The sequence below is a fragment of the Mustela lutreola genome, chromosome X, assembly GCF_030435805.1.
Source record: "Mustela lutreola isolate mMusLut2 chromosome X, mMusLut2.pri, whole genome shotgun sequence".
Taxonomy (NCBI): Eukaryota; Metazoa; Chordata; class Mammalia; order Carnivora; family Mustelidae; genus Mustela; species Mustela lutreola.
Genome location: NC_081308.1, coordinates 74,113,962 through 74,140,532, shown reverse-complemented (window position 1 = coordinate 74,140,532; position 26,571 = coordinate 74,113,962). Strand labels below are relative to the sequence as shown.

The 26,571-nt window shown below is 36.3% G+C and overlaps 1 protein-coding gene across 3 annotated transcripts in view; it reads left to right on the top strand.

Moving 5' to 3' along the window:
* RPS6KA6 (ribosomal protein S6 kinase A6) overlaps positions 1-26,571 on the top strand; it is a 195,891-nt gene that overhangs the window by 67,579 nt on the left and 101,741 nt on the right. For all 3 annotated transcript variants that reach the window (XM_059157144.1, XM_059157145.1, XM_059157146.1), the window contains 2 exons: positions 1,852-1,908; positions 18,634-18,750. In XM_059157144.1, coding sequence (XP_059013127.1) covers positions 1,852-1,908; positions 18,634-18,750 — 174 coding nt within the window. The remainder of the gene's footprint in view (positions 1-1,851; positions 1,909-18,633; positions 18,751-26,571) is intronic.

The window sequence follows — 26,571 nt, the reverse complement described above, 5'->3', positions numbered from 1 at the left end:
AACTAGTTTACTTTTTGTCCCAATAGATTATTTTCTTTTAAAAATTTATATTAATAGATTTGTCATTATTTAAGTAATTCTGTATCTCTTTTTTTCTGGGATGTTAATGATGTGGATTTTAGATCTCACATTCCACATGTCTCTGAGGCTCTGTTCATTTGCTTTTCTTTTTTTTCTTTTTCAAGATTATTTATTTATTTATTTGACAGAGAAAGAGAGAGCGAGAGAGGGAACACAAGCAGGGGGAGTGGGAGAGGGAGAAGCAGGCTTCCTGCTCAGTAGGGAGCTCGATACAGGGCTCCATCCTAGGACCCTGGGATCAAGACCTGAGCTGAAGCCAGACGCTTTAATGACTGAGCCACCCAGGTGCCTCTGAAATGTTTATTTTAACCAAAGAGCATAGTTATAATAGCTGCATGATCTTTGTCAGGTATTTCAACATCAGAGTTATCCTGGAATTGATGCCCATTAATTTTGACAGTTTAAGTATACAATCTGCCTGATTAGATTCAAGTTCTCTCACCCTATCTGTGTGACAGTTCCAGCATTAATTATGTCTTCAGATAATTTGGGTCAGAACTCTCCATGTCCTAATTTAGTAGTTAGTTTTAGGCTTGATCAGTCATTTATGTTGCAGTTCATTTTTCAAGCCCTTTGATAGGCTTCTTTTTTTTTTTTTTTTTTTTTTTTTTTTAAAGATTTTATTTATTTATTTGACAGAGAGATCACAGTAGGAGAGAGGAAGGGAAGAGATCACAGAGAGAGAGGAAGGGAAGCAGGCCCCCTGCTGAGCAGAGAGCCTGATGTGGGACTCGATCCCAGGACCCTGAGATCATGACCTGGGCCGAAGGCAGCGGCTTAACCCACTGAGCCACCCAGGCGCCCTGATAGGCTTCTTTGATTCTGTTCCACACACATGCAGTTTGTGGTTGAGACCAGGAATTGTGTCTGTTAAGATGCAGAATTAGGGGATCTCCTTTTCCCGTTGTATCTTTTCCATGATGTATTCTGTGGATTCTCCAATTCCCATAGGTTCTTTATCCTGATTCTTCCAACCAGAACGGAGTTTCTCTCAGAGTTTTAGTCTTTCATGATGTCACAGAGGTTTGTACTGTTAGGGCTGCCCTTGGGATGAAGTGAAGGAGAGCACTTTGGTCTCTTTGATCAGATACATTTTCTCTTGATTGGGGCTTGCCTTGGAGCAGGACTAGGAGTCAAAAGAGAAAAAAAAAAAATTGGGGAAAAAACCCTTTAATTCTTATGTTCGCCAGCTTAAAATTTTTCTTTTACTGTTCCTTTTTCCAGAAATGAGGTTTTTCTTGGAAATATTTTTCATACCCACTGTGGAGTTCCATGAATCAGTCAGTCTCTTCTTGGGTCAATGTCAAGAGATAACGTTTTGAAATAAACCCAGGAAACTCACCATAGTGCTGGTTATTCTTTGAACTTTGTCCTCCCTCCCTAATCTGCTTGCTATTATTTAATTTTCAGAGTCCTCCCATAGTTCTGCCCATTTTTAATTGAGCTTTTTTTTTTTTTGGTGTTTGGCTGGGGACATAGGTCAAGCACAAAGGTCATATGTTTACTGTATGTTAATAAATCATAGCAAAGCTCTAAATAATATGAGATGAAAATACAGTTCTGAAAGTTAAGGATTCTCAAGAACAATCTGGAAACCATATTAATAATATTCCTTTTCTAAGTACCTTCTATGTGTTGTTTGACATTTTGTGTTTCAGTAACTGTAGATCTTGCTAAATCATGATGGAAAATGCCTGGGCTTCTATTATTCCTAGTTCTTACCCTTGTTATAGTAATCCCGAACTTCAGTTTTTGAACAATATTTTTCAGGTGGATGGTGTACAGATTGTTGATGAGCCGATGGAAGAAGAAGCAGATTCTTGCCAAGTAAGTACTTTCATTAACAGACTGTGCTGCATTTTTAAGATATAAGGAAAGAGAATAATCATCTGTTACTTAAGGAGAAAATCATTTGTCAATTAAAGAAATTTAGGTAAGTTAATAATAAGCAAATTCAATTACTAATAAAACAATAGTTTAAAATACAGACAGTTTTTTGTCAGAAACATTTATATGAAAATTTTAAATCTTTTAAACTTTATTAATGTATAATCTATATGCCATGAAATTCGCCCATCTTAAGTGTAATAATGAATGAAATTTTTACTTGCTAGTATATGAGTAACTGCGTTACTTAAATACAGAATCCTCTCTAAATAAGATTACCTTCAACTTTAGGTTAGAAAAGAGATCTAGTGCAGAAATATTTGACCTGAGGCCATTTAAAATGCATTTCCTGGCTTTGAAAAAATATTACATCTAAATTATTTCAGAATTTTCTAACTAGTTTTATTTTACTTTATTTTATTTTAAAGATTTTTTATTTGTTTGACAGAGAGAGAGAGTGAGGGAGAAAAAAGCAGGCTCCCCAATGAGTAGGGAGCCTGATGCAAGACTTGATACCAGGAATCTGGGATCAAAACCTGCACTAAAAGCAGATGCTTAACTGACTGAGCCACCCAGGGGCCCTTCTAACTAGTTTTAAAAACCATTTGACTACTGGGCCATTCTATGCCAGGCCTATGTACTAGTCCCTTGTTCTACAAGTTCTAGTTTTATAGAAGAGTGTTCTTAAGATTATAAGAAGGTCTAAGTTGTACATCCACGTTTATTTTGTTATTTTATTATTATTATTTCAATAATATTTTCCTGGAATTCTAGATTGTTTAAGCTGGAAGGAGCCTCAGAGACAATATTTTTTAATAATCCCATTGTATAGGTAAATCTATTGAGACCTGGAGAGGTTATGATATATATTTGTTTGTCAAGTTAACAAGTAGCAGAAGTGAGACTTATGACCCAGTGTGCATCATATTAAGTCATTTGTGTATTGTGTAGACAAAAAAGAAGTGGAAAATAAGAAAAACATAATCTTCCTCTTATTTAGTTATGGATAAAATCAACTTTGATGTCCTTTTTTTCCCCCCAAAACTGGTTTAAAAGATGATTTTTTCAGATAGGACCAGCAGAGTTATTTAAATTGGGTTTGTCCAAGATTCTTTGAAATATTCTTTGTAAAAATGCACTACCTCTGAAGGTTGTCATGATGTAACAGTAACCTTAGTTCTGGTTAATAGATAAAATGTCATTATTTCTTTTGTAATTTACTTAATATAAATAACTTGTGTTAATTATGAATTTAAATGTAAGCTTCTATCAAAATCATCTAAAGTTTTCTCTACAGATCATATGTACTAAGAGGCATAGTATTTACATTAGTAGTTTATAAAAGATAAGGTGTAGGAAAATACAAAAACAGTGGGGAATGGTATATTTGAGAATTAATAAATTGATAGAGAAATACTATGCCCCATACCACAGGGGGCAGAAAAATGTATGTGTGTGCATGTGCACATATGTTCATGTGTAGCCAACATAAACACATAGATATATATAGAGGGTTATTGTCAAATATTTACCTTCCCAGTTTAAAAAAAATCAGGAAATATACTTTTAATGGAAAGACAGTAAAAATATACAGTGATGATGCTAATGTGATCTAAATTACTCACCTTCAGTGGTTAGAAAGGGAAATCTGAAGATTTGGTGAGTCAGGGACCTAGAATCACTTCTAAAGATTTTAGTTTTTTTATATATTTTTATTTATTTATTTGAGTTGGCAGAGAGCACAGAAGCAGGGGGAATAGCAAGCAGAAGGAAAGGAGAAGCAGGCTCCTTGGTGAGCAGGGAGCCTGATGTGGGGCTTGATCCGAGGACCCCAGTATCATGACCTGAGCCAAAGACAGACGCTTAACTGACTGAGCCACCCAGGTGCTCCAGGATGTGATTTAGTTTATAGCCTAAGTTATATGAACTTAAAACAAAGTACATTTGCTGTGTGATGGTTTAGGTACTCATTTGATGTCAGTTAAATTTTAAGTGATAAGAAACACTAAACATAAATTTATCTCTTTGTTTAATGTTTTTCATTTATAGGATTTTTAGGAATATGGTTACTTATTCCAGTGTGATGCTGGGAGATGTGTGTTTTTTGTGGTTGGCTTTTTTTTTCTTTTTAATAGTGGAGAATTGTAGAGATTGCTCTGTGATGCATAGATTCTTTAAGCAGTATTTAAATCTGAATTTAAGAATTGCCTATGTTGCCTGATGCTGTTTTGTTATTGATTGATTTAGACAGCTAATCCACTTCATCTCAGTTATCGTAGCTTTGGATTTTCATGGTCATCTGATCACTTTTCATCAGTTAAAATAGGCAGAATTAAGTAAATTTCTTCCCATTCTCCAGAAATCTATATCTACACATATCTATATATATGTAGCATATATTAGTAAAACTAAATTATAGTTAGTATAATTTTAATATGTTCAGATTAGTATTAATGAATTTTTCTGTTTCTCAAAACAGTGTTACTATTTGGTAAGCATTAAGTAACAGGTCAGAGATAAAAGGTATATCATATTTCACCACTTAGTTCCCTATTTCTCCCAACAGTGTCCAGGTTAGAAAAACAAATGTTATGCTTCTTCTTTAATAGGTTACTGACATGAATTAATTATTTTATGGTGTCAAAACAAGTAGGGATGTCTTGTATTTGCTAGTTTATGATCAATTCATATTTACTTTTAAAGTTTGTACGCAGTGGTTAATACTACCTCAAAGAAAATACATATTATTAATGCTACTAAAGTTTTTGGAATTTCAAAAGAAGAATCACTTAACCATTAGATTTTTGTTCACTACAGTAGTACAACATCAGCAGTATGTTTAGTCTCTAAATTGATATATATTTTTTTATTACCCAGAAATATAAAGGTAACTGAAAATTACATTACATTTAACTGAAAATGTACATAAAAAATGATTTCCTGATATTTTGACTCCCTATGTTTCTAATTTTTGAAATTATTCTTGACATGTGTCTGTCTTAAGAATCCTTTAAGAAATATTCTTTTACAAGTGTTTTATTTAAACTTACGTATAGCTATAAGTAAGAAGCTCCTTAAGTCGGGGGACCTGCTTCTTATAGGGTGGATTTTTTCCTTCCTTTACTTCTCTTTCCATCTCGGCATTTTTCCTTGCTGCACTTCAATGTTTTTCTTCCCTTGTAAAGTTGGTCCTTACTTCTCCTTTTTATTCCTTTAGCATTAAAAAAAAAATTGAACACTTGGAAGTGAAGGTGAAGGTTGCAAAGTAATAGGGGGACCCTATGCTTGCCTCATCCATTAAACACAGCTAGATAAATAGCAAATCATTCGGAACACCCAGGAAATCAATCTGAGGACTGAGAGAATAATCTGCACAACTAGAGGGAGAAAAGAGGCCATATTATGGAGGGTGTGAAATGTGGAGGTGTGATTTGGGGGAGAAAAGAATCATGGTGCTACAGAGGGAAGAGAGGAGAGAGAAAGAGTGAGGTGGGGGAGAGAGAGAGAAACAATGGGGACAGGGCATTTCACAAAAAACACTCCCCAAACAGCTGATGTTCTGGGAAAACAATAGAGGCTGATTATGGCAAATTTTTACAAGCAGTGGAGCTCAAGTTCTGATGCTTTATAAGTCTGTGCCATTACCAGTGTGGAGCCTATTTGGCATAGAGGTGATCCTGTGGAGAAGGAGGGGAGAGGGCCAGGAGTGGACAGTGTGGTCTGAGGATCCCCTGAGTCACAGTGGGAGGGACAATTCCCATTCTTGAGTGCATTTGGGAGAAGTGGCACTGCCTTTTCAGGGACAAAAGAGCCAGTGGGCAACATTGAGCTAGCCTGTTCATTAGTGTAGGAATAGATGCACCTACTGAGGGCAGCTAACCTGGATGCTGGCTTTATGCTGTGGTTTTCCATAAATTCTAAGCCCCTACATGTTCCTGTGACTGATCTTTTGGGGGAAAAAAAACAACACCACCAACCACAGCTCAGTGAAACCCTCCCCCAGAGGATCAGCATGGGTCCATGAAGTGCCAGGTCCTTAAAATTTGGAGTTTTGAAACCCAGCTGGCATGCCGGAGATAAAAACACAAGAGCATTGCGCTACCTGGTGGGCAAAAGGCTCAGACACAGATAGGGTAAAGACAGGGATCTGAGGGATGCCTGGGACAAAGTAGGAGAGATTGTTTGCTCTTCTGAGAGGGCTTCCTGAATAGGCAAGGCATGAAATCCCCTCTTTAGGGGTGAGAGAACCACCTGATGCCATTTTTACCCCTGCCCACCAGCAAGGGTGGACTTGAGTGAGCAGCCCAGCACCCAGAGTGGAAACTTGCACCTCTTACCCCAAGCTCCATTCCCCTGTACTCTAAAGGTACTTTTTGTTTTGTTTTGTTTTGTTTTGTTACACTGGGGCAAGTGTGCCTGAGATGTGCCTGATGTCTGAGCATCAGCAGACCCCTCCCCCAGAGGACCAGCACAAACCACCCAATTGTACTATCTGCTGACCACAGAGGGCTGAAAAGCTGTAGCTCTAGGGGAAATAGGATCTAGCTTCTTTTAAAAAGCAGACTAAAACACACCTAGTTAAAACTTGCTACACAGTGGGCAATATCCAAGCACTCCCCACTGCAGACAAAGAGAAAGTCTGCAGGGTATTGACCTAAGGGAAAGAGCAGCCAAAGAACAAGAGCAGTGTGCACACAGCATACATTGGAAACAATTCCTGAAGCACCAGGTCCTGGACAGTATAGGACCTCTTCTTAATATAGCCATTACTCTCAGGAGTAGGAAACATAACAGACTTTCCTAGCACAGAGAAGACAGAGAGCTACACAAAATGTCAAAATGGAGGCATTTATCTCAGAAGAAAGAACAAGAAGTCAAGGATAGGGATTCCATCAAAGCAGTTATAAGTAATATGCCTGAATCATAATTTAAAACAATGATACTATCTGGGCTAGAGAAAAACATAGACAATGCCAGGAGTCCCTCACCACAGGGACAAAAGATTAAAATCTAGTCCAGCCAAAATAAAAATGCTATAGCCAAGATGTGAAATAATAAAGGTGAGAGGAGGGAAAGAAAAATATTGGCTCACTAGTGTACACTTAGGGAATTCAGCAACTATATGAAGCATAATAAAATCCATATCATAGGAGTTCCAGAAGATGAAGAGAGTAAAAAATGAGCAGAAGGTTTATTTCAGGAAATTATAGTTGAAAACTTCCCTAATCTTGGGAAGGAAAGAGATATCCAAATCCAGGAGGCACAGGGAACTCCCATCAAAATCAACAAAGCATGCTAACACCAAGATACATCATAGTTAAATTTGCAAAATATAGTGATTAAAGTAAAATCCTGAAAGGAACAAAACAAAAAAAGAAGTCCCTAACTTACAAGCCAAGCCAAATAAGGCTTGCAGCAGGTCTCTCCACAGAAACATGGCAGGCCAGAAGAGAGTGGCATGATATTTTCAACATGTTGAATGGGGGGGGAATGCAGCCAAGAATACTTTATCCAGCAAGGCTGTCATTTAGAATGGAAGGAGATACAGCTTCCAAGAGAAAAACTAAAGGAGTCCATGACCACTAAATAAGCCCTACAAGAGATATTAAAGGGAACTCTTTGAGTGGGAAAGTAAGACCAAAAGCAACAAATAATAGAAAGGAACAGAAAAAATTTCCAGAAACAGCCAACTTTGAAGGTAATAAAATGGCACTAAATTCCTATTAATAATCACTCTCAATGTAAATGAACTAAATTCTCCAGTCAAAAGCTATAGGGTGTCAGATTGGATAAAAAACAAAAACAGGGGCGCCTGGGTGGCTCAGTGGGTTGAGCCACTGCCTTCGGCTGGGGTCATGATCTCAGGGTGCTGGGATCGAGTCCCGCATCGGGCTCTGCTCAGCGGGGAGCCTGCTTCCCTCTGTCTCTTTCTGCCTGCCTCTCCATCTACTTGTGATTTCTCTCTGTCAAATAAATAAATAAATAATCTTAAAAACAAAAACAAAACTAAAGCAAAACAAAAAAAGAAGACCCATCTATAAACTGCCTCAAAGAGACTCATTTTAGACCGAAGGACACCTGCAGATTGAAAGTGAGGGGATGGAGAACCATTTATCATGATAAATAATATCAAAAGAAAGCAAAAATGACCATACGTCTTTCAGACAAACTAGATTTTAAACCAAAGACTGAAACAAGAGATGAAGAAGGGCACTGTATCATAATAAAGGGGTCTATCTAACAAGATCTAATAGTTGTAATTATTTATGCCCCCAAATTCAGAGCACTGAAATATCTAAATCAAATAATAACAAGGAAACTCATTGACAATAACACAATAATAATGGGAACTTCAACACCCCACTTACTTCAATGGACAGTTCATCTAAGCAGAAAATCAACAGGAAACAGTGGCTTTGAATGACATGCTGGACCACATGGACATAACTGATATATACAAAACATTTCATCCTAAAACAGCAGAATGCACCTTCTTTTCATGTGCACAGGAAACATTCTCTGGAAAAGATCACGTACTGGGTCACAAATCAAGCCTAAACAAGTAGAAAAAGATTGAGTTCATACCATGTATATTTTCTGACCACAATGCTATGAAACTAGAAGTCAACTAGAACTTTTCTGGTCAAACTGGAAAAAATTTGGAAAGACCACAAATACATGGAGATTGAAAAACATCCTACTAAAAAGGGAATGGATTGGAAAACAAAATGAGTGGGTTAGCCAGAACATTAAAATAGATGTAAAGAAGTATGTGGAAGCAAATGAAAATGAAAACATAATGATCCAATACCTTTGGGACGTAGCAATAGCAGTCATAAGAAGATAGTATATAGGAATGTAGGTATAACTCAAGGAGCAAGAAAAGTCTCAATCTAACCTTACCACAACCACAATCTAACCTTACACCTAAAGGAGCTAGAAAAGGAAGAGCAAAGATAAGCCTAAAGTGAAATAATAAAGTGAAATAATAAAGATTAGAGCAAAATTAAATGATATAGGAACAACAACAACAAAATGGCACAGATCAATCTAACTCGGAGCTGATTCTTTGAAAGAGTTAATAAAATTGATAAACCCCTAGAAAAAACTTAACAAAAAGAAAGAAAACATACCCAAATAAATGAATCATGAATGAGAGAGGAAAGATCACAACCAACACCACCAAAATATAAACAATTATAAGCAAATATTATTAATATTATGAAGCAAATGGATAAATTCCCAGAAATAAATAAGCTACCCATGCTGAAAAACACTGACACCTAAGAAATAGAAAATTTGAACAGGCCTATACCCAGCAAAGAAATTCAATCATTAATCAAAAATCTCACAACAAAAAAAAAAAAGTCCAGAGCCAGTCAGCTTCCCAGGGATATTCTACCAAACATTTGAAGAATTAATACCTATTCTTCTCCAGCTATTCAAAAAAAAAAAAAAAAAAGAAAGAAAGAAATGGAAGGGTAACTTCCAAACTCTTTTTATGAGACCAGCATTACCTTGATTCCAAAACTAGGCAAAGGTCCCACTAAAAACATTTATAAGCCAATATCCCTGATGTACATGAATGCAAAAATTCTGAACAAGTTACTCATAAATTGAATCCAAAAATACATTAAAAGAATTATTCACTGATATCAAGTGGTATCTATTTCTGGCTACAAGGTGGTTCAGTATTCACCAATCAATCAGTGTGATACACCACATTAATAAAAAGAAACCTGTGATCCTCTCAATAGATAAAAGCATTTGATAAAATGCAGCATCCATTATTTATTAAAAAAACAAAACTTCAACAAAATAGGGGAATAGGTAATATACTTCAATGTCCTAAAGGCCATATATTAAAGACACACAAGTTATATCATTCTCAGTGGGGACAAAACAGCATTTCCACTATGGTCAGGAAAAATGCTGGGATGTCTACTCTCACCATTGTTACTTAACATATTACTGAATGTCCTAGCCTCAGCAGTCAGACAACAAAAAGAAATAAAGGTCATCCAAGTCAGCAAGGAAGAAGTAAAACTTCCATTCTTTGCAGCAACATGATACATTCTGTAGAAAATCTGCAAGATTCCATCAAAGATATCACCTCACACCAGTTAGAATGGCCAAAATTAGCAAGACAGGAAACAACATGTGTTGGAGAGGATGTGGAGAAAGGGGAACCCTCTTCCACTGTTGGTGGGAATGCAAATTGGTGCAGCCTCTTTGGAGAACGGTGTGGAGATTCCTCAAGTAATTAAAAATAGAACTTCCCTATGACCCTGCCATTGCACTCCTGGGTATTTACCCCAAAGATACAGATGTAGTGAAAAGAAGGGCCATCTGTACCCCAATGTTTATAGCAGCAATGGCCACGGTCGCCAAACTGTGGAAAGAACCAAGATGCCCTTCAACGGATGAATGGATAAGGAAGATGTGGTCTATATACACTATGGAGTATTATGCCTCCATCAGAAAGGATGAATACCCAACTTTTGTAGCAACATGGACGGGACTGGAAGAGATTATGCTGAGTGAAATAAGTCAAGCAGAGAGAGTCAGTTATCATATGGTTTCACTTATTTGTGGAGCATAACAAAAAGCATGGAGGACATGGGGAGTTAGAGAGAAGGGGGTTGGGGTAAATTGGAAGTGGAGTTGAATCATGAGAGACTATGGACCCTGAAAAACAATCTGAGGGGTTTGAAGTGGCGGGGGGGTGGGAGGTCAGGGTACCAGGTTGTGGGTATTATAGAGGGCACGGATTGCATGGAGCACTGGGTGTGGTGAAAAAATAATGATACTGTTATGCTGAAAATAAATACATGAAAAAAAAGTTGGTAGAACTGATATATGAATTCATCCAAGGCACAGGATACAAAATCAAGTACATTTGCATTTCTATACACCAAAAATGAAGAAGCAGAAAGAGAAATCAAGGAATTGATCCAATTTATAATTGCACTAAAAACATAAGATACCACAGAATAAGCCTAATCAAAGAGGTAAAAGAAAGTTACTTTGAAAACCGTGAAACGCTGAAAGAAATTGAAGATGACACAAAGAAATGGAAAGACATTTCATGCTCATTCATTGGAAGAACAAACATTGAAAATGTCTATACTACCCAATGCAATCTACACATTTAATGCAGTCCCTATTAAATCCCACCAGTATTTTTAACAGAGCTAGGACAAAGAATCCTGAAATTTGTACAGAACAAGAAAAGAGCCTAAAAAGCCAGAGGAATGTTCAAAAAGAAAACCAAAGCTGGGGGCATCACAATGCCTGACTTTAAGCTATATTACAAAGCTATAGTCATCAAGACCATGGTACTGGGACAAAAACAAATAGATCAGTGGAACAGAACAGAAAACCCAGAAGTTGACCCACAACTGCATGGTCAGTTAGTCTTCAACAAAGAAGGAAAGACTATCCAGTGGAAAAATGACAGTCTTTTCCAACAAATTGTGTTGGGAAAACTGGACAGTCACATTCAGAAGAATGAAACTATGCCACTTTTTTACACCATACACAAAAACAAATTCAAAATTTATGAAAGATGAAAGACCTAAATGTGAGACAGGATACCTTAAAAATCCTGAAGAAGAACACAGGCAGTAACCTCTTTGACATTGTATATATCAACTTCATACTGGATATTTCTCAAGTCAAGGAAAACAAAAGTAAAAACTATTGGGAAATCATCAGGATAAAACGACTGCACAGTGAAGAAAACTAAAAGGCATCCTGCAGAATGGGAGAAGATATTTGCAAATTACATATCTTAAAGGGTTATTATCCAAAATCTATAAAGAAATTATCAAACTCAACACCTAAAAAGCGAATAATCTGGTTAAGAAGTGGGCAGAAGACATGAAAAGACTGTATTCCAAAGAAGATATCAGATGTCTAATAGACGCAGGAAAAGTTGCTCATCAGGGAAAGACAAATCAAAACTACAATGAGATACCACCTCACACCTGTCAGAATGGCTAAAATCAACACAGGAAACAAGTGTTGTTGAAAATGCAGAGAAAGCAAAACTGTCTTGTACTGTTAGTGGGAATGCAAACTGATGCAGCCACTCTGGGATATGGAGATATATATATGTATACAATATATATATACAATATATACAATAATATATATGTATACAATATATATAATATAAAATATAACTGCCATATTACACACATATATATAATATATAACAAGTGTTATATATTTATATATATAACAACAAGTGTTGGTGAAAATGCAATGTGAAACCCTCTTATACTATTAGTGGAAATGCAAACTGCTGCAGCCACTCTGGGATATATATACACAATATATATAATATAAAATATAACTGCCATATGACATATATATATATATAATAACTACTATATGACCCAGCAATTACACCATTAAGTATTTATGCAAAATATACAAAAATGCTGATTTGATGGGGCACATATACCCCGATGTTTATAGCAGCATTATCAACAATAAGCAAATTGTGGAAAGAACCTGTTTCCTTCACTGATAAATGAATAAAGAAGATGTTGTACATGTATACAAGAGAAGATTACTCAACTATAAAATGAAGCTTGCCATTTGCAATGATGTGGATGGTAGTCGTGTGTATTATTCTAAGCAAAAACAGAGAAAGATAAATACCATATGCTTTCACTCATATGTGGAATTTAAGAAACAAAACAGATGAATATAAAAGTGGAAGAAAAAAAATAGAGCTTGGCACACCATAAGAGACTGTTAACTATAGAGAACAAACTGAGGGTTAATGGAGGCAGGTGGGCATGGGAAGGGCTAAATGGGTGATGGGTATTTAGGAGGCCACTTGTGATGAGCACTGGGTGTTATATGTAAGTGAAGAATCACTAAATTCTACTCCTGAAACCAATATTACAATATATGTGATCTAACTAGAATTCAAAGAAAAACTTGAGAAAAACATAATGCAGTATAAAAATACTGATAATGTGATAAAGGGAACATTTCTGCAAAAGAAAAAACATCCAAACCCTTGTAGTATAGATATGCAAAACTCTCTGATAAACAATTATTGTTCATCTAAATATTGATGCTTAGCCATTAGAAGGTATAGTTATGCTATACCACAAGGGATGCAAAGATAAATAGTTTAAATAATTCAATAATCTCCATTTTTATAAACATTTTGTGGTTTTCAAAATTCTCAGTTGACTCTGTCACCCTGATCTGAAATAGATAGGGTAAGTTTTATTGCCATTTTATAGGTGATGGAACCAAAGTGTTGATCCTAGTAAATAGAATAATCCAAGCCAAGTGGGAACTAGCTTGCCTCCCTTGTTTGGTTTTCAGTCGGTACAAATTTATACTTTTTTCCTAACCTAAATATTCCATAATTATTTTCCAATATGTACATTATTTGAGGTGTGTTGTTTATCCTAGTTGTGTTTTGACATTTACATTATTATTACTGTTAGCTCTCTTTCAAGGTATGCTGATACTTAGCTTGGTTTTCAGTGACCCTGGATTATTCACTGCATGAGAAGAGTACATTAAGCTGCTTTCCCAGATCTTTGCATGTACATTTTACCAAATTCACAACCAAGTGCTCTTGGAATTTTTGGGTAATCAAACTGGCCTGGCTACCCAGAAATATAGCAAGTATTTGAACAGATGGATTATTACATAAAACCCAAACAATTATGCTTTAGAAATTTCTCTTCTTTATTTCCATTTTTAATTGTAATTCCAGTATAGTTAACATACAGCGTTATATTAGTTTCAGGTGTACAATATAGTGATTCAACAGTTCCATGCATCACCCAGTGCTCATCATGACAAGTGCACTCTTTTTTCCTTATCATCTATTTCACCTATCCCCCACCACCTTCCCTCTGATAACCATTGGTTTATTCTCAATAATTAGGAGTCTTGTTTCTTGGCTTCTCTCTCTCTCTCTCTCTCTTTTTTATCCCCATTTTCTCATTTGTTCTTTTTCTTAAATTCCACATATCAGTGAAATCATATGCTAGTTGTCTTTCTATGACTGATTTATCTCACTTAACATTATACTGTCTAGGTCAATCCCTCTTAATTTTATTTTGACCTTATTTTGTGAGTGTAAACTCTGTGGGCCTCAGTTATTTCCTCTATTTCCTCTATGCTTAGTTCCATAGTCAGGAAGTAGTCATAATAGCATTATATAGTATGATTTCCTAATAGATTGTCTTCAGCTTCTCTTTTGCATTAACAGGTGATTTCAAATAAGTTGTTGAAAGATTGGAACAGTAGTGTATTTGGCAGTTTGTTTTGTACTCTATCGCTATATTTTTCTAGTGTTACAACATTGTTGGGCCACTGAATTAAAAAGATGGTAACAGACTGAAGAGGTCAGAGCATACTATTTTGGTTGTGATTGAACCTTCATAATTTTTATATTTATCAACAATTACTATGATATTCAAAAAAAATACACACACTAACAATTATCCTTGCCATAGATTTGTCATATGGCATTGTAAAGAACAGCGGCTCCTATTTTGAAGTTATTAGATCTTGATTTCACAGTAGCAACTTTCTTTATAGAGATCAACTATATTCAGGTACTATGTATAAGTTTGCTAGGGCTGCCATAACTAGGTACCACAGACTAAGTAACTTAAACAACAAATTTACTTTCTCACAATTCTGGAGACTAGAGGTTCAAGATCAAGATGTTGGTAAAGTTGGTTTCTTCTGAGGTCTCTTTCTTTTTTTTTTTTTTTTAAGATTTTATTTATTTATTTGACAGAGAGAGAGAGATCACAAGTAGGCAGAGAGGCAAGCAGAGAGAGAGGGGGAAGCAGGCTCCCTCCTGAGCAGAGAGCCCAGTGTGGGGCTCGATCCCAGGACTCTGGGATCATGACCTGAGCTAAAGGCAAAGCGTAACCCACTGAACCACCCAGGTGCCCCTGAGACCTCTTTCTTTGTAGATGGCTCTCTTCTCTCTATGCTTTCACATGCTTTTTCTTTTGTGTGTGTCTATGTCTTAATCTCCCCTTCTTATGAGAACAGCAGTCATATTTGATAAGGGTCTATCCTAATAACCTTATTTTACCTTAATTACCTTTCTTAAGGCCCTGTTCCTGAATAGCTACATTCTGAGGTACTGGGGGTTGAGACTTCAGCACATGAATTTTGAGGGGAAACAATTCAGCCTATAACATATTATATACCTTTTTGTTTCATTAAGGGATGTGATATATCTGACAAAATTTGTTATCCTCAAGTCCATATTTTATCTTTGTGTCCCCAGTGCATAGTGCAGTGCCTAATACATAGCATGTGTTCCATGAATATTGTTGTTTTTTTCTGAATGAATGAATAAAGAGAAAAGACAGGATATATGGGAAGATTATGTAATATATCACAACTTTATTATACCAGGATAGAGAAAATTCTTTTGAAGATGATTCACCTTAGGAAAAAACAAATGAATTACTGTCTTATTTCAGACTAGAATGCTGCCAGTCTAAAGCTTTTGGAATGGTGCAGAATCAAAAGAAAGTGAAGGAAAGGAAGAGGGGAGGGCTGCAGATGACACAAAAATGTTAATAATAAACACCCATGGGGCACCTGGGTGGCTCAGTGGGTTAAGCCTCTGCCTTTGGCTCAGGTCATGATTTCGGGGTCCTGGGATCAAGCCCCGCATCGGGCTCTCCACTCAGCAGGGAGCCTGCATCCCTCTCTCTCTGTCTGCCTCTCTGCCTACTTGTGATCTCTGTCTGTCAAATAAATAAATAAAATCTTAAAATAATAATAATAATAATAATAATAATAATAAACACCCATAAAATCAAACAGTACCGTGGTAAGCCTTAGGAATGCAGAGATGAATGTGATGATACCTGAATTCAGGAAGCTCAAAATCTAGTGGGGGAGAAAGACAAGGTTAGGACACAGTGTAACAATATTTTGTGGTAGCTATTCACTGGGGAAAGTAGTCTTTTCTAATCTAGAAGCATTTTTGTGTTGGAAACTTTTTATGATAATGCTGCCAAAAATTGAAAGACATATTATATTTTTAAAGGATGGGCATCTGTGAATTTTAATTAAGAGAAGAAGAGGCATTGGACAGACACTTCATTTGGAAGACATTCTTAGGTTTGGTGAAAGTAGCTAGAGTATAGTTATTTCCTTGGTGACAGTAACTAGAATAGAGGATGGCTGTTTCCTAGCTCTGAACATTTCTAAAAACCTAATGTCATCATGACCCATGTTTATAATGATGATATTAAATGGCAGAAACTAAAGTACTTAAAATAAAAATGCTGTGCTGTGTTCAGCATAGAATTACAGACTTGTGGGAACCTTAAAGATCCATCTAGGGGCACCTGGGTGGCTCAGTGGGTTAAAACCTCTGCCTTCAGCTCAGCTCATGATCCCATGCTCCTAGGACCGAGCTCCGCATCGGGCTCTCTGCTCAGCAGGGAGCCTGCTTCCTCCTCTCTGTTGTGATCTCTGTCTGTCAAATAAATAAATAAAATCTTTAAGAAAAAAGATCCATCTAATATAACCTGCTTGTCATGTGAGAACAATGAAGGAGAATACTTTGTTATTTGGGCTAAGGCTGCTTATCTTAGCGCGTGGCAGAACCAGGAACAACATTTAGTCTACTGACCTGTCTACCAGTGTTCTTTCAGGTGGAGAAAAATTCCAAGATGTGTTTTTATTATATGCTCTGAAGACCAGTGGTACATTCACAGTATGTGGTGAAAACCAAGTTAACCATCATATTAAGAGTATACAGTCTGCTGTTGCTTTTGGTATACACATACTCTATTGCAAAGGTGCATACAGATATGCTGTACTTTCATCCCAGCATGGTAGCTGCAAAGCATATGTATTTCTATTAAAAAAAAAAGTTTTTTTACTTTTTTGGGGAAACTCACTCTCATAGCTACTTAGGAGTCTGCTGAAATACTATTTTTTAAAGATTTTATTTATTTATTTGACAGAGAGATATCACAAGTAGGCAGAGAGGCAGGCGGGGTGGGAGGGGGAAGCAGGCTCCCTGCTGAGCAGAGAGTCCTGAGCCAAAAGCAGAGGCTTAACCCACTGAGCCACCCAGACACCCCTGAAATACTATTTTAATGTATAATGAACATCCATAGGAATGCTTTAAGAGCTGATTCTTCATTTCTGGCTGATTAGTGGTTATGGATACCTGAAGCTAAAATTCCTTTGCCTACCCTCATGAAAGAGTGAATGTTTGACTGCTTATGTAACATGGAAGTTATTTTAGCTGCCATGAAGTCTAGTTTACTTGGGATGGGGCTCATGCCCACTTTGGCCATAGTCACTATTTATTAATCAGTCAATTAGCATATGAATTGATTGAGAATATGCTTGCCATCCAGACTGGAATTAATATGATGTTCTGGAAAGCTACCAGGACTTCTAGACGTTGTGATTAACTGGTCATGTGAACTTAAACTCTGTGGGCCTCAGTTATTTCTTCTATGCAGTAAGAATGTTAGATACTATATCCCAGCTCTTGTTATTTTGTGATATGTAATACATTTGAGGTTTATTTATCCTAGCTACTTAGTGCTTCTCTAGGGACTGGAATTACACATCACTTGAGTATAATCTTCACAGCTGAGTAGAGTCCTACATCAAAAAGCAGAAACTCTCCCAGGGTGGCTTTTTTTCTGCCTGACCCCGGTGGTAGGGTATCTGGTATATAATTTATATACAAAGTTTCAATAAAAATAGGCTCATAGCCTGAAAACATTTGTTTTGGCTTTCCAGATTTTGTTTGCCTATACCCAGTTTTTCTTTTCAACGATGTAATCAGTTAGACGTTTAAACATTTATATATCATTAACTACTTAAAAGGCTACTGAAATTCCATTTCAAAGAACTTTTGAAGCTTGCGTGTTTTGCCATGGCCTATAATTTACAAGGTTTTATCCATCTCTTGACTTTCTCTGCAGCCACCTCATAATTCATACTCCAGGGAGGGTCTTTGTTTTAAGGAGGCACCACACCCAGCGTGAGTCTTAAACTCATGACCCTAAGACAGAATCACATGCTCTACGAATATTAAGAACTGCATGCCCTTGGGGCGCCTGGGTGGCTCAATGGGTTAAGCCTCTGCCTTTGGCTCAGGTCATGATCTCAGGGTCCTGGGATCGAGCCCCACATTGTGCTCTCTGCTCAGCAGGGAGCCTGCTTCCTCCTCTCTCTCTCTCTCTGCCTGCCTCTCTGCCTACTTGTGATTTCTCTCTGTCAAATAAATAAATAAAATCTTTAAAAAAAATAAAAAAACAAAAACAAAAAAAAGAACTCCATGCCCAAGTGACTGGGCCAATCAAGCACCCCTCCAGGTAGGGTACAACTGTTGTTGATGTTTGTCTTCTGTCACTACCTAGTTGGACAGGAAACCTGAAGCAGAGATTTTATGTGCTTCTATTTATATGCACTTATATAATAGGGGTGATGGTATATCTCTATGTATTAGAAAATAGGGAAGTGAATTTACCAGTAGCCCATAAAACTCTGTGTTAAGGTGAAAGGGTTGGATGGTCAGTTAATTTCTGGTATGATTTTGGTTCTAAATATGGCTAATCATTAGATGTTGCAACTGGATTTGAGTGTTATGTGGATTTCTTTTTACAGGATGAAGGAGTTGTTAAAGAAATCCCTATCACTCATCATGTTAAGGAAGGTTATGAGAAGGCAGATCCTGCGCAGTTTGAGTTGCTCAAGGTTCTTGGCCAGGGATCCTTTGGAAAGGTAATAAATGGTTTATTCCACATTTTTTTTCTCTTCTTAACATTTAACCAAAAAATGTACTCAGACAGAAATTTGGAAAATATGCCATTTCTGAATTTGTCAAGGATACACACAGAGGTAACTCTCTAACTTTACTCCTTTTATTTCTGTTGTGCTTTAGTCACATGTCTTTATACTTGTCTGTTATAACCAGCGTTTGCCAGCACTGTGGGCTTACTCATTTCTTCCAAAGTACAGCATGCTATTTATTAGCTGCCTAGGTCAGCATAGTTTGATTTAAAAAAAAAAAAAATCTTCCTTGTTTCTCTGTTCATATGCTGGCATGATCACAGCTCGCTTTTTCCTAGTGATTTTGTCTCTGTTCCTTAGCTCTATCACAAAAGTCAGAATGTATGTACCGACTCACATATGAGTGCGTGCATTCACCTATCCTCGCTTAAATCAGTGTGTATATACATTACAGCAGGGGCAGGTACTGGGTGACATATGGATGACGTGAAGCTCCTGCCTTCAAGGAGCTTAAATTTCAAGGGAGAGAGCAAAAATGAGAAAGATTAACCCTGAAATCATTATTAAAACTGTTTATTAAGTGCTTACTGGCTGGCATATGATTCTCAGAGGTGTGTAGGTCTAGCTCTTGACTTTGTACAGCTAGCATCTAAGACATGAAAGTTGCTGCACACACACAATCGTGAACAGCCCTTAAGAAAACAAAAACAACAACTTGAGGGTAGAGAGATAAGGGGAAACTGTTCATTTGAGGGTGGCTGAGATTTAGTGTCAAAGGGGAAAAACAGGGCAACTGAACAGTGATTATTATGATCTGAATCATTTTAAAATAAAGATGTTCATTGAACACCCAGTATGTGCACCACATTTGTTAAAGCAGTATTAGTGAATATAAAATTGACATTAATTGTCTTAAGGTAGTGTGATATCTATGTGGTGCAGAATGTAACATATGAAATAGAAATGTTTTCAGGACACAAAAAAGACAAATGAGGGTAGATTATGGTTTGATAGTAAATTGATATGGAAGATATTTGAAGACTAGGAGGTAAGACCTGAATACTTGTACTGGGGAGAGTAAAACTAGAAGGAGCTTTTAACACATTGTGTGTGTGGGGTCTGTTTATATAACTGACTTGTAGAGTAGACATGTACATTTGTCATACCTATATATTTTGTTAATTTCTAAAAGTACAATATTCTCTTAATTATTTTACATTGTATTTTTATGATGTTAGTTTTAGAGGAGCAGAGATGAGGTTCTTTTATATCCCAAATGTGTAAATGCTTAAATATCAACTTTAAAATTTCACCAGGCAAATATTTCAAGCCATTGAAAGTCATTGTTTTTTTTTTATTTGATGTGCATATTCATATGTATATCTATTTATATCCAGCTTTCTCCAGAAAAGATTTAAGTTTTCGATAGATGAATACCAAATAAAATAAGATTGAAAATAAGTGGAGAAGATGATTCCAGCAGGAAAGATTAGATGAAGCCAGTGATATAATCTTGTCATTTACAAGTGCATGACATAAAAGCCTGTAAGTCTTCTAGAAGTAGGACTAAAATGAAGACTTAAAATTTCTGGACGCTATTATAAGGAAGTTGATACTTTTCTTTTTTTAAGATTTTATTTATTTATTTTATGGAGAGAGATCACAAGTAGGCAGAGAGGCAGGCAGAGAGAGAAGAGGAAGCAGCTTTCCCACTGAGCAGAGAGCCTGATGCGGGGCTCGATCCCAGGACCCCGGGATCGTGATCTGAGCTGAAGGCAGAGGCTTTAACCCACTGAGCCACCCAGGCGCCCCGAAGTTGATACTTTTAATTACATGATTATTACAGTATCTTCAAAGTTGTAAACAGATCTAACAGACCAGCAAATTTTTTTCTCCTGGGGTTTCATAAAGAGAATACAATGTAACATAATGTAATGTCTTTAGTAACATCTTCACATTAAATATAGCAACATGTGAACAAGTTGTCAATGTAGTCCTTAAATTCAGGAAATACTCAGCTTTGTGCAGGAACTTCAGTTTAACAGGGATATCACAGAAGCCTTTTTAAAATTTGTAATACTTAAATACAAATTGATGATCTTCATGCAGTTCATCAACCAAAGAAATATTAAGGAGGTGGCTCATTTTTTTTTTCCCCTAGGATGTGAACCTACCTGTTTGTCAGTATTACATCATTTGCATGGGCATTGGATGGATGTGTCTTGTTATATGCTGAACGTATGCAGGAATTTGGCTAAGGCTGCAAATCAGAGAAGTGTAGGAGAAATTCCAAGACACTTTGGGCTCCAGCCTTATTTAGTTGTCTGCAAAAGTTCCATTGTTAAAATATAATAAATGGAATTTTGGCCTATATAAAGCCTTGCAATTAAATATCTTTATAGCATATTTAATGGTGGAAAAATACTACTAGAATATTTTTAAATTGTATTTTATTTTATTTTTATTTTTTTTTATTTTTTTTTAAAGATTTTATTTATTTATTTGTCAGAGAGAGAGAGAGAGCAAGAGCGAGCACAGGCAGAGAGGCAGGCAGAGTCAGAGGGAGAAGCAGGCTCCCTGCGGAGCAAGGAGCCCGATGTGGGACTCGATCCCAGGACGCTGGGATCATGACCTGAGCCGAAGGCAGCTGCTTAACCAACTGAGCCACCCAGGCGTCCCTTAAATTGTATTTTAAAGAAGTTTGCATTATCATCATGAAATAAGCATGTAAAATTCTGAACACACTGAGTATAATGCTATTAATGATCATTAATGTATGAATTGAAATGTAGTATGCCAAACAGCTTACTTTTAAAAATATATTATTTCTTTTTTATTAATATTTTTATTTTTTATAAACATATAATGTATTATTAGCCCCAGGGGTGCAGGTCTGTGAATCGCCAGGTTCACACACTTCACAGCACTCACTATAGCACATAACCCTCCCCAATGTCCATAATTATATTATTTCTTTATTTGACAGAGAGAAACCCAGTGAGAGAGGGAACACAAGCAGGGAGAGTGGGAGAGGGAGAAGCATGGTTCCCAGTACCAAGCAGTGAGCCTGATAAGGGGTTCGATCCCAACACCCTGGGATCATGACCTGAGCCAAAGGCAGACGCTTAACAACTGAGCCACCCAGGTGCCCCTGAACAGCTTACATTAATTATTTTAAAACACAATCAAATAAGAGAAATGAAAACACACCTGAAATTGTCAGACTAACTTTTCTTGTATTTCTCATTCAAGTAATATTTATACAAACATACCTTTTAACATTCAGGATTATATATATATATATATATATATATATATATATATATAATTACTGATGTGATAATACAGTATGAGACTTAAATGTGAATTTTTTAAAATATTTATTTATTTGAGAGAGAGCACATGCACAGGCATGGAAGTTGGGGGAAGGGCAGAGGGAGAGAATTTCAGACTTTCTACTGAGTTCACCACCCATGAGATCATGACCTGAGCTGAAATCAGGAGTCAGATGCTCAACTTCTTGAGCCACCCAGCTGCCCCTAAAAATGAATTTTTAAAAATATTAAACCCTTGCCCTCTTGAGTAATTTTCAAGAGATTGTTTTAAAAATATGTTTACATCTTAAAATTTTTTACAGTTTTTTTTTTCTCTTCAATCAATGTTAAAGCTGCGTGATCTTTAAGTTCACATGTACAAATATTACTGAGTGCTTCTTAGTGGAAAATATAAAATTCCATATGACCAAAAGAGGTATATTGGAATAACTCACTCACTCATTTCTTTTCTAAACTCTTTCCAAGAACTGGATTAGTGTGACTGAAAAGAAATCTCTGATCAGGATAGGTATGTTTTTTGATACAGTAGTTTGAAGCCATGCGACTTCTTCTAGTTGATCATGAGAAGAGAGCAGAGTGAGAGGATATTGTCTTATGCTAATTCAGTCCATCTAAGATCTGAAAAGAACAAATCAGGTGATAGACAAATAAACAGTTCTTTCTCTAGACTAGAAATAATGATTTCCGTTAGATGCCATATTAGGATGCTAGTAGTGAGTGTTAGAAGAGCTAGGGAAAAAGTGACTGCTTTGTGCAAGCAAGTGTCTTCCGGAACGTCTGGACCATTTTTTTTTTTTTTCTTTATTGATTCTTCTTTTTGCCCACTATATATTTCATTCTATTCAAGCCTACCAAGGGCTATGTTTCAGAACAGTAGTTCTCAATGTGTGGTCTATCTACTCCTGAGCATCCATAAGACACTTCAGGGGGTCATTAAGGTCAAAAATATTTTATAGTAGTACTAAGATACTATTTGTTAAACTTCTGGCGCCTTGGCACAACCAAAGCAGTGACTACAAATTATGTCAGTAGTCATTGTATTCACTACTGTGCAGTTTTAAAAAAATGCAAGTTTTACTTCAAAATGTCCTTGATCTTTGGTTAGGTTTATTCCCAGGTATCTTATGGTTCTTGGTGCTATAGTAAATGGAGTCGATTCTCTAATTTCCCTTTCTATATTTTCATTTTTAGTGTATAAGAAATCAACTGATTTCAGTTCATTGATTTTGCATCCTGCCATGTTACTGAATTGCTCTATGAGTTCTATTAATTTGGGGGAGGAATCTTTTGGGTTTTCCATATAAAGTATTGTGTCATCTATGAGGAGAGAAAGTGAATACCTTTTATTTGAATACCTTTTATTCAAATAAATACCTTTTATTTGAATACCTTTTATTTTTTTTTGTTGTTGTCTGATTGTTGTTGCTAGGACTTCTAATACTATGTTGAATAGCAGTGGTGATAGTGGACAGCCCTGCTGTGTTCCTGACCTTAGGGGAAAAGCAAAAAACTAGCTTTGGAAAATTTTTGACACTGAATTTGACATCTTAGTACTCAAAAAACTTTTCTGATGAGATCACTACTGTTCAGCATTTGGAAGATTTGCATAACTCAGTGAGGCAGTGTTTTTGAGATGACTAACACATGATATCAAATTAGGTAGTACAAAATCCATTCAAGGTGTAAGGTAGACCAATAGACTATTATGTAACAGAATATGGACAGTTAATTGATAAGGTGTCAAATTCTGTATTGAAACTAACCTATAAACACACACACACATATGTGTATATATATATATATATATATATATATATATATACACACACACATAATATTCCATTGTGTATATATATGTGTGCTTACGTGTGTGTGTACCAATTTTTTTTTTTTTTTTTTTTGCATCTAGGATTAGGGTTTGGTTTAGGGCCAGGGTAAGGGTTAGGTTTAGGGCCAGGGTGAAGTTATGTGCTTATTACCCTGCAGTTCAAAGATCTCTCCAGAGAGATAAGTTTAGGGTTAATGTTAGGGTACATTTAGGGTTAGGGGTTAGGGTTAGTGTTTGGGTTAGGATTAGGTCTTCACTTAGAATAACACTCTCTGCCTTGATCCATGTCTTTGCAAATGGCAAGGTTTCATTTTTTTATGACTGAGTAATATCCTATTGTATGTATGTACCAAATCTTATATTTCCTCAGATCAATGATTAGGGTTCAGTTTAGGACTAGTGTAAGGGCTAGGATTAGTGTTAGGGTTAGGGTGAGGAGATGTGCCTCTCATCCTGCAATTCAGAGACCTCGCCAAGTGATCCATTTAGGATTAGAGTTAGGGTTGGGAGTTAGTGGTTACCAGTTAGAAGTTAGGGATAGGATTTGGGTTAGAGTTAGGTTTAGAGCTAGTGTTAGGGTTAGGATGAGGCTATGTCCCTCCTATCCTGCAGTTCAGGAACCTCTCCAGAGTTTACGTTTAGGTTTAGTATCAGATTAGAGGTAGAATTTAGTAGTTATTGGTAAGTGTTGAGTTATGTATAGGGACACGGTTAAGGTTAGGGTGAGGGTTAGGGTTTGTGTTTGGCATCCTGTAGTTCAGAGACCTCTCCAGAGAATAACCTTAAACTTATTTTGGTGTGAGAATAAACATGGCCACAATCCACAGAGCTGAGGTCATGAGGGGACTTGTTCTAAGTACTCTTTAAGTGGAAATTCAGTTGGTCATTCTGTTTTTGTTGCTTTTGGGTCCTTTTACCTCAAGTTTTTTATTTAAATTCCTGTCAGTTAACATACAGTGTGATATCAGTTTCTGGTGTAGAATTTACTGATTCAGACTTACATACAAAATCCTGTGCTCCACACAACAAATGCCATTCTTAATCCCCATCACCTTTTAACCCATTCCCCTGCCCACCTCGCCTCTCATAATCAGTGCTTTTTTCTCTGTTACTTTAGAGTCTGTTTCTTGGTTTTTCTTTTTTTTATTCCTTCTATGTCTATTTGTTTTGTTTCTTAAATTCTACTTATGAGTGAAGTCATATGGTATTTTTATTTCTCTGATTTATTTTGCTTAGCATAATACTTTCTAGCTTTAGCCACATCATTCGAAATGGCCAGATTTCATTTGGTTTTATGGCTGAGTAATAATCCCTTGTATGTATATACTACCTCTTCTTTATCCATTCTTCAGTTGATGGACATTTGGGATCTTTCCATAATTTGGCTGTTGTTGATAGTGCTGCTATAAATATTGGGGTGCATGTATCAATTCAAATCAGTACTTTTGTATCCTTTAGGTAAATGCCTATTACTGCAATTGCTGGATCATTCTATTTTTAATTTTTACTGGTGGTTCTATTTTTAAGTTTTTGGTGAACCTCCATACTCTTATTTCAGAATGGGTGTACCAGTTTGCATTCCCACCAACAGAGGGTTCCCCTTTCTCCAAATCCTTGCCAACATCTGTTGTTTCCTGTGTTGTTAATTTTAGCCATTCTTATGTGTGAGGCGGGATCTCATCATAGTTTTGATTTGTATTTCCCTGATGATGAGTGATGTTGAACATTTTTTCATATGTCTGTTGGCCTTCTGGATGTGTTCTTTGGAAAAATGTTTATCCATGTTTTCTGCCCATTTCTCCACTGGATTATTTCTTTCTTAGGTGTTTTTTTTTTTTAAGTTTGTTATATACTTTGGATACAATCCCTTGCAAATGTCTTCTCCATGTCATATGTTACCTTTTAGTTTTGTTGATTTTTTCCCTTCACTATGCAGAAGCTTTTTGTTTTGATGAAGTCTCAACAGTTTATTTTTGCTTTTGTTTCCCTTGCCTCAGGAGTCATATCTAGTAAGAAGTTGCTATGACTTTCAAAGAGGTTATTGCCCTTCTCTAGGATTTTGATGGTTTCCTGTCTCATATTTAGGTCTTTCATCCGTTTTGAATTTATTTTTTGTATGGTGTAAGATAAGGGCCCAGTTTCATTCTTTTGCATGCTACTCTCCAATTTTCCTAATACCATTTTTTGAAGACACTGTCTTTTTTCCATTGGATATTCCTTCCTGATTCATGGAAGATTTATTGGTCATAGAGTTGTTGATTCATTTCTGGATTTTCTGTTTTGTTCTGTTGATCTATGTGTCTGTTTTTGTCCCAGTACCATACAGTCTTGATCACTACAGCTTTGTAATGTAACTTGAGAAAGACTGGATTTGTGATGCCTCTAGCTTTGCTTTCCTTTTTCAAGATTGCTTTGCCTATTCAGGGTCTTTTGTAGTTCCATACAAATTTTAGGACTATTTGTTCTAACTTTGTGAAAAATGTTGGTGATATTCGATAAAGATCGCATTAGATGTGTAGATTGCTTTGGGTAATACAGAACATTTAAAAAATATTTCTTCTTACAATCCATGAGCATGAAATGCTTTTCCCTTTTATTGTGTCCTCTTCAATTTTTTCATCAGTGTTTCATACTTTTTAGAGTAGAGAT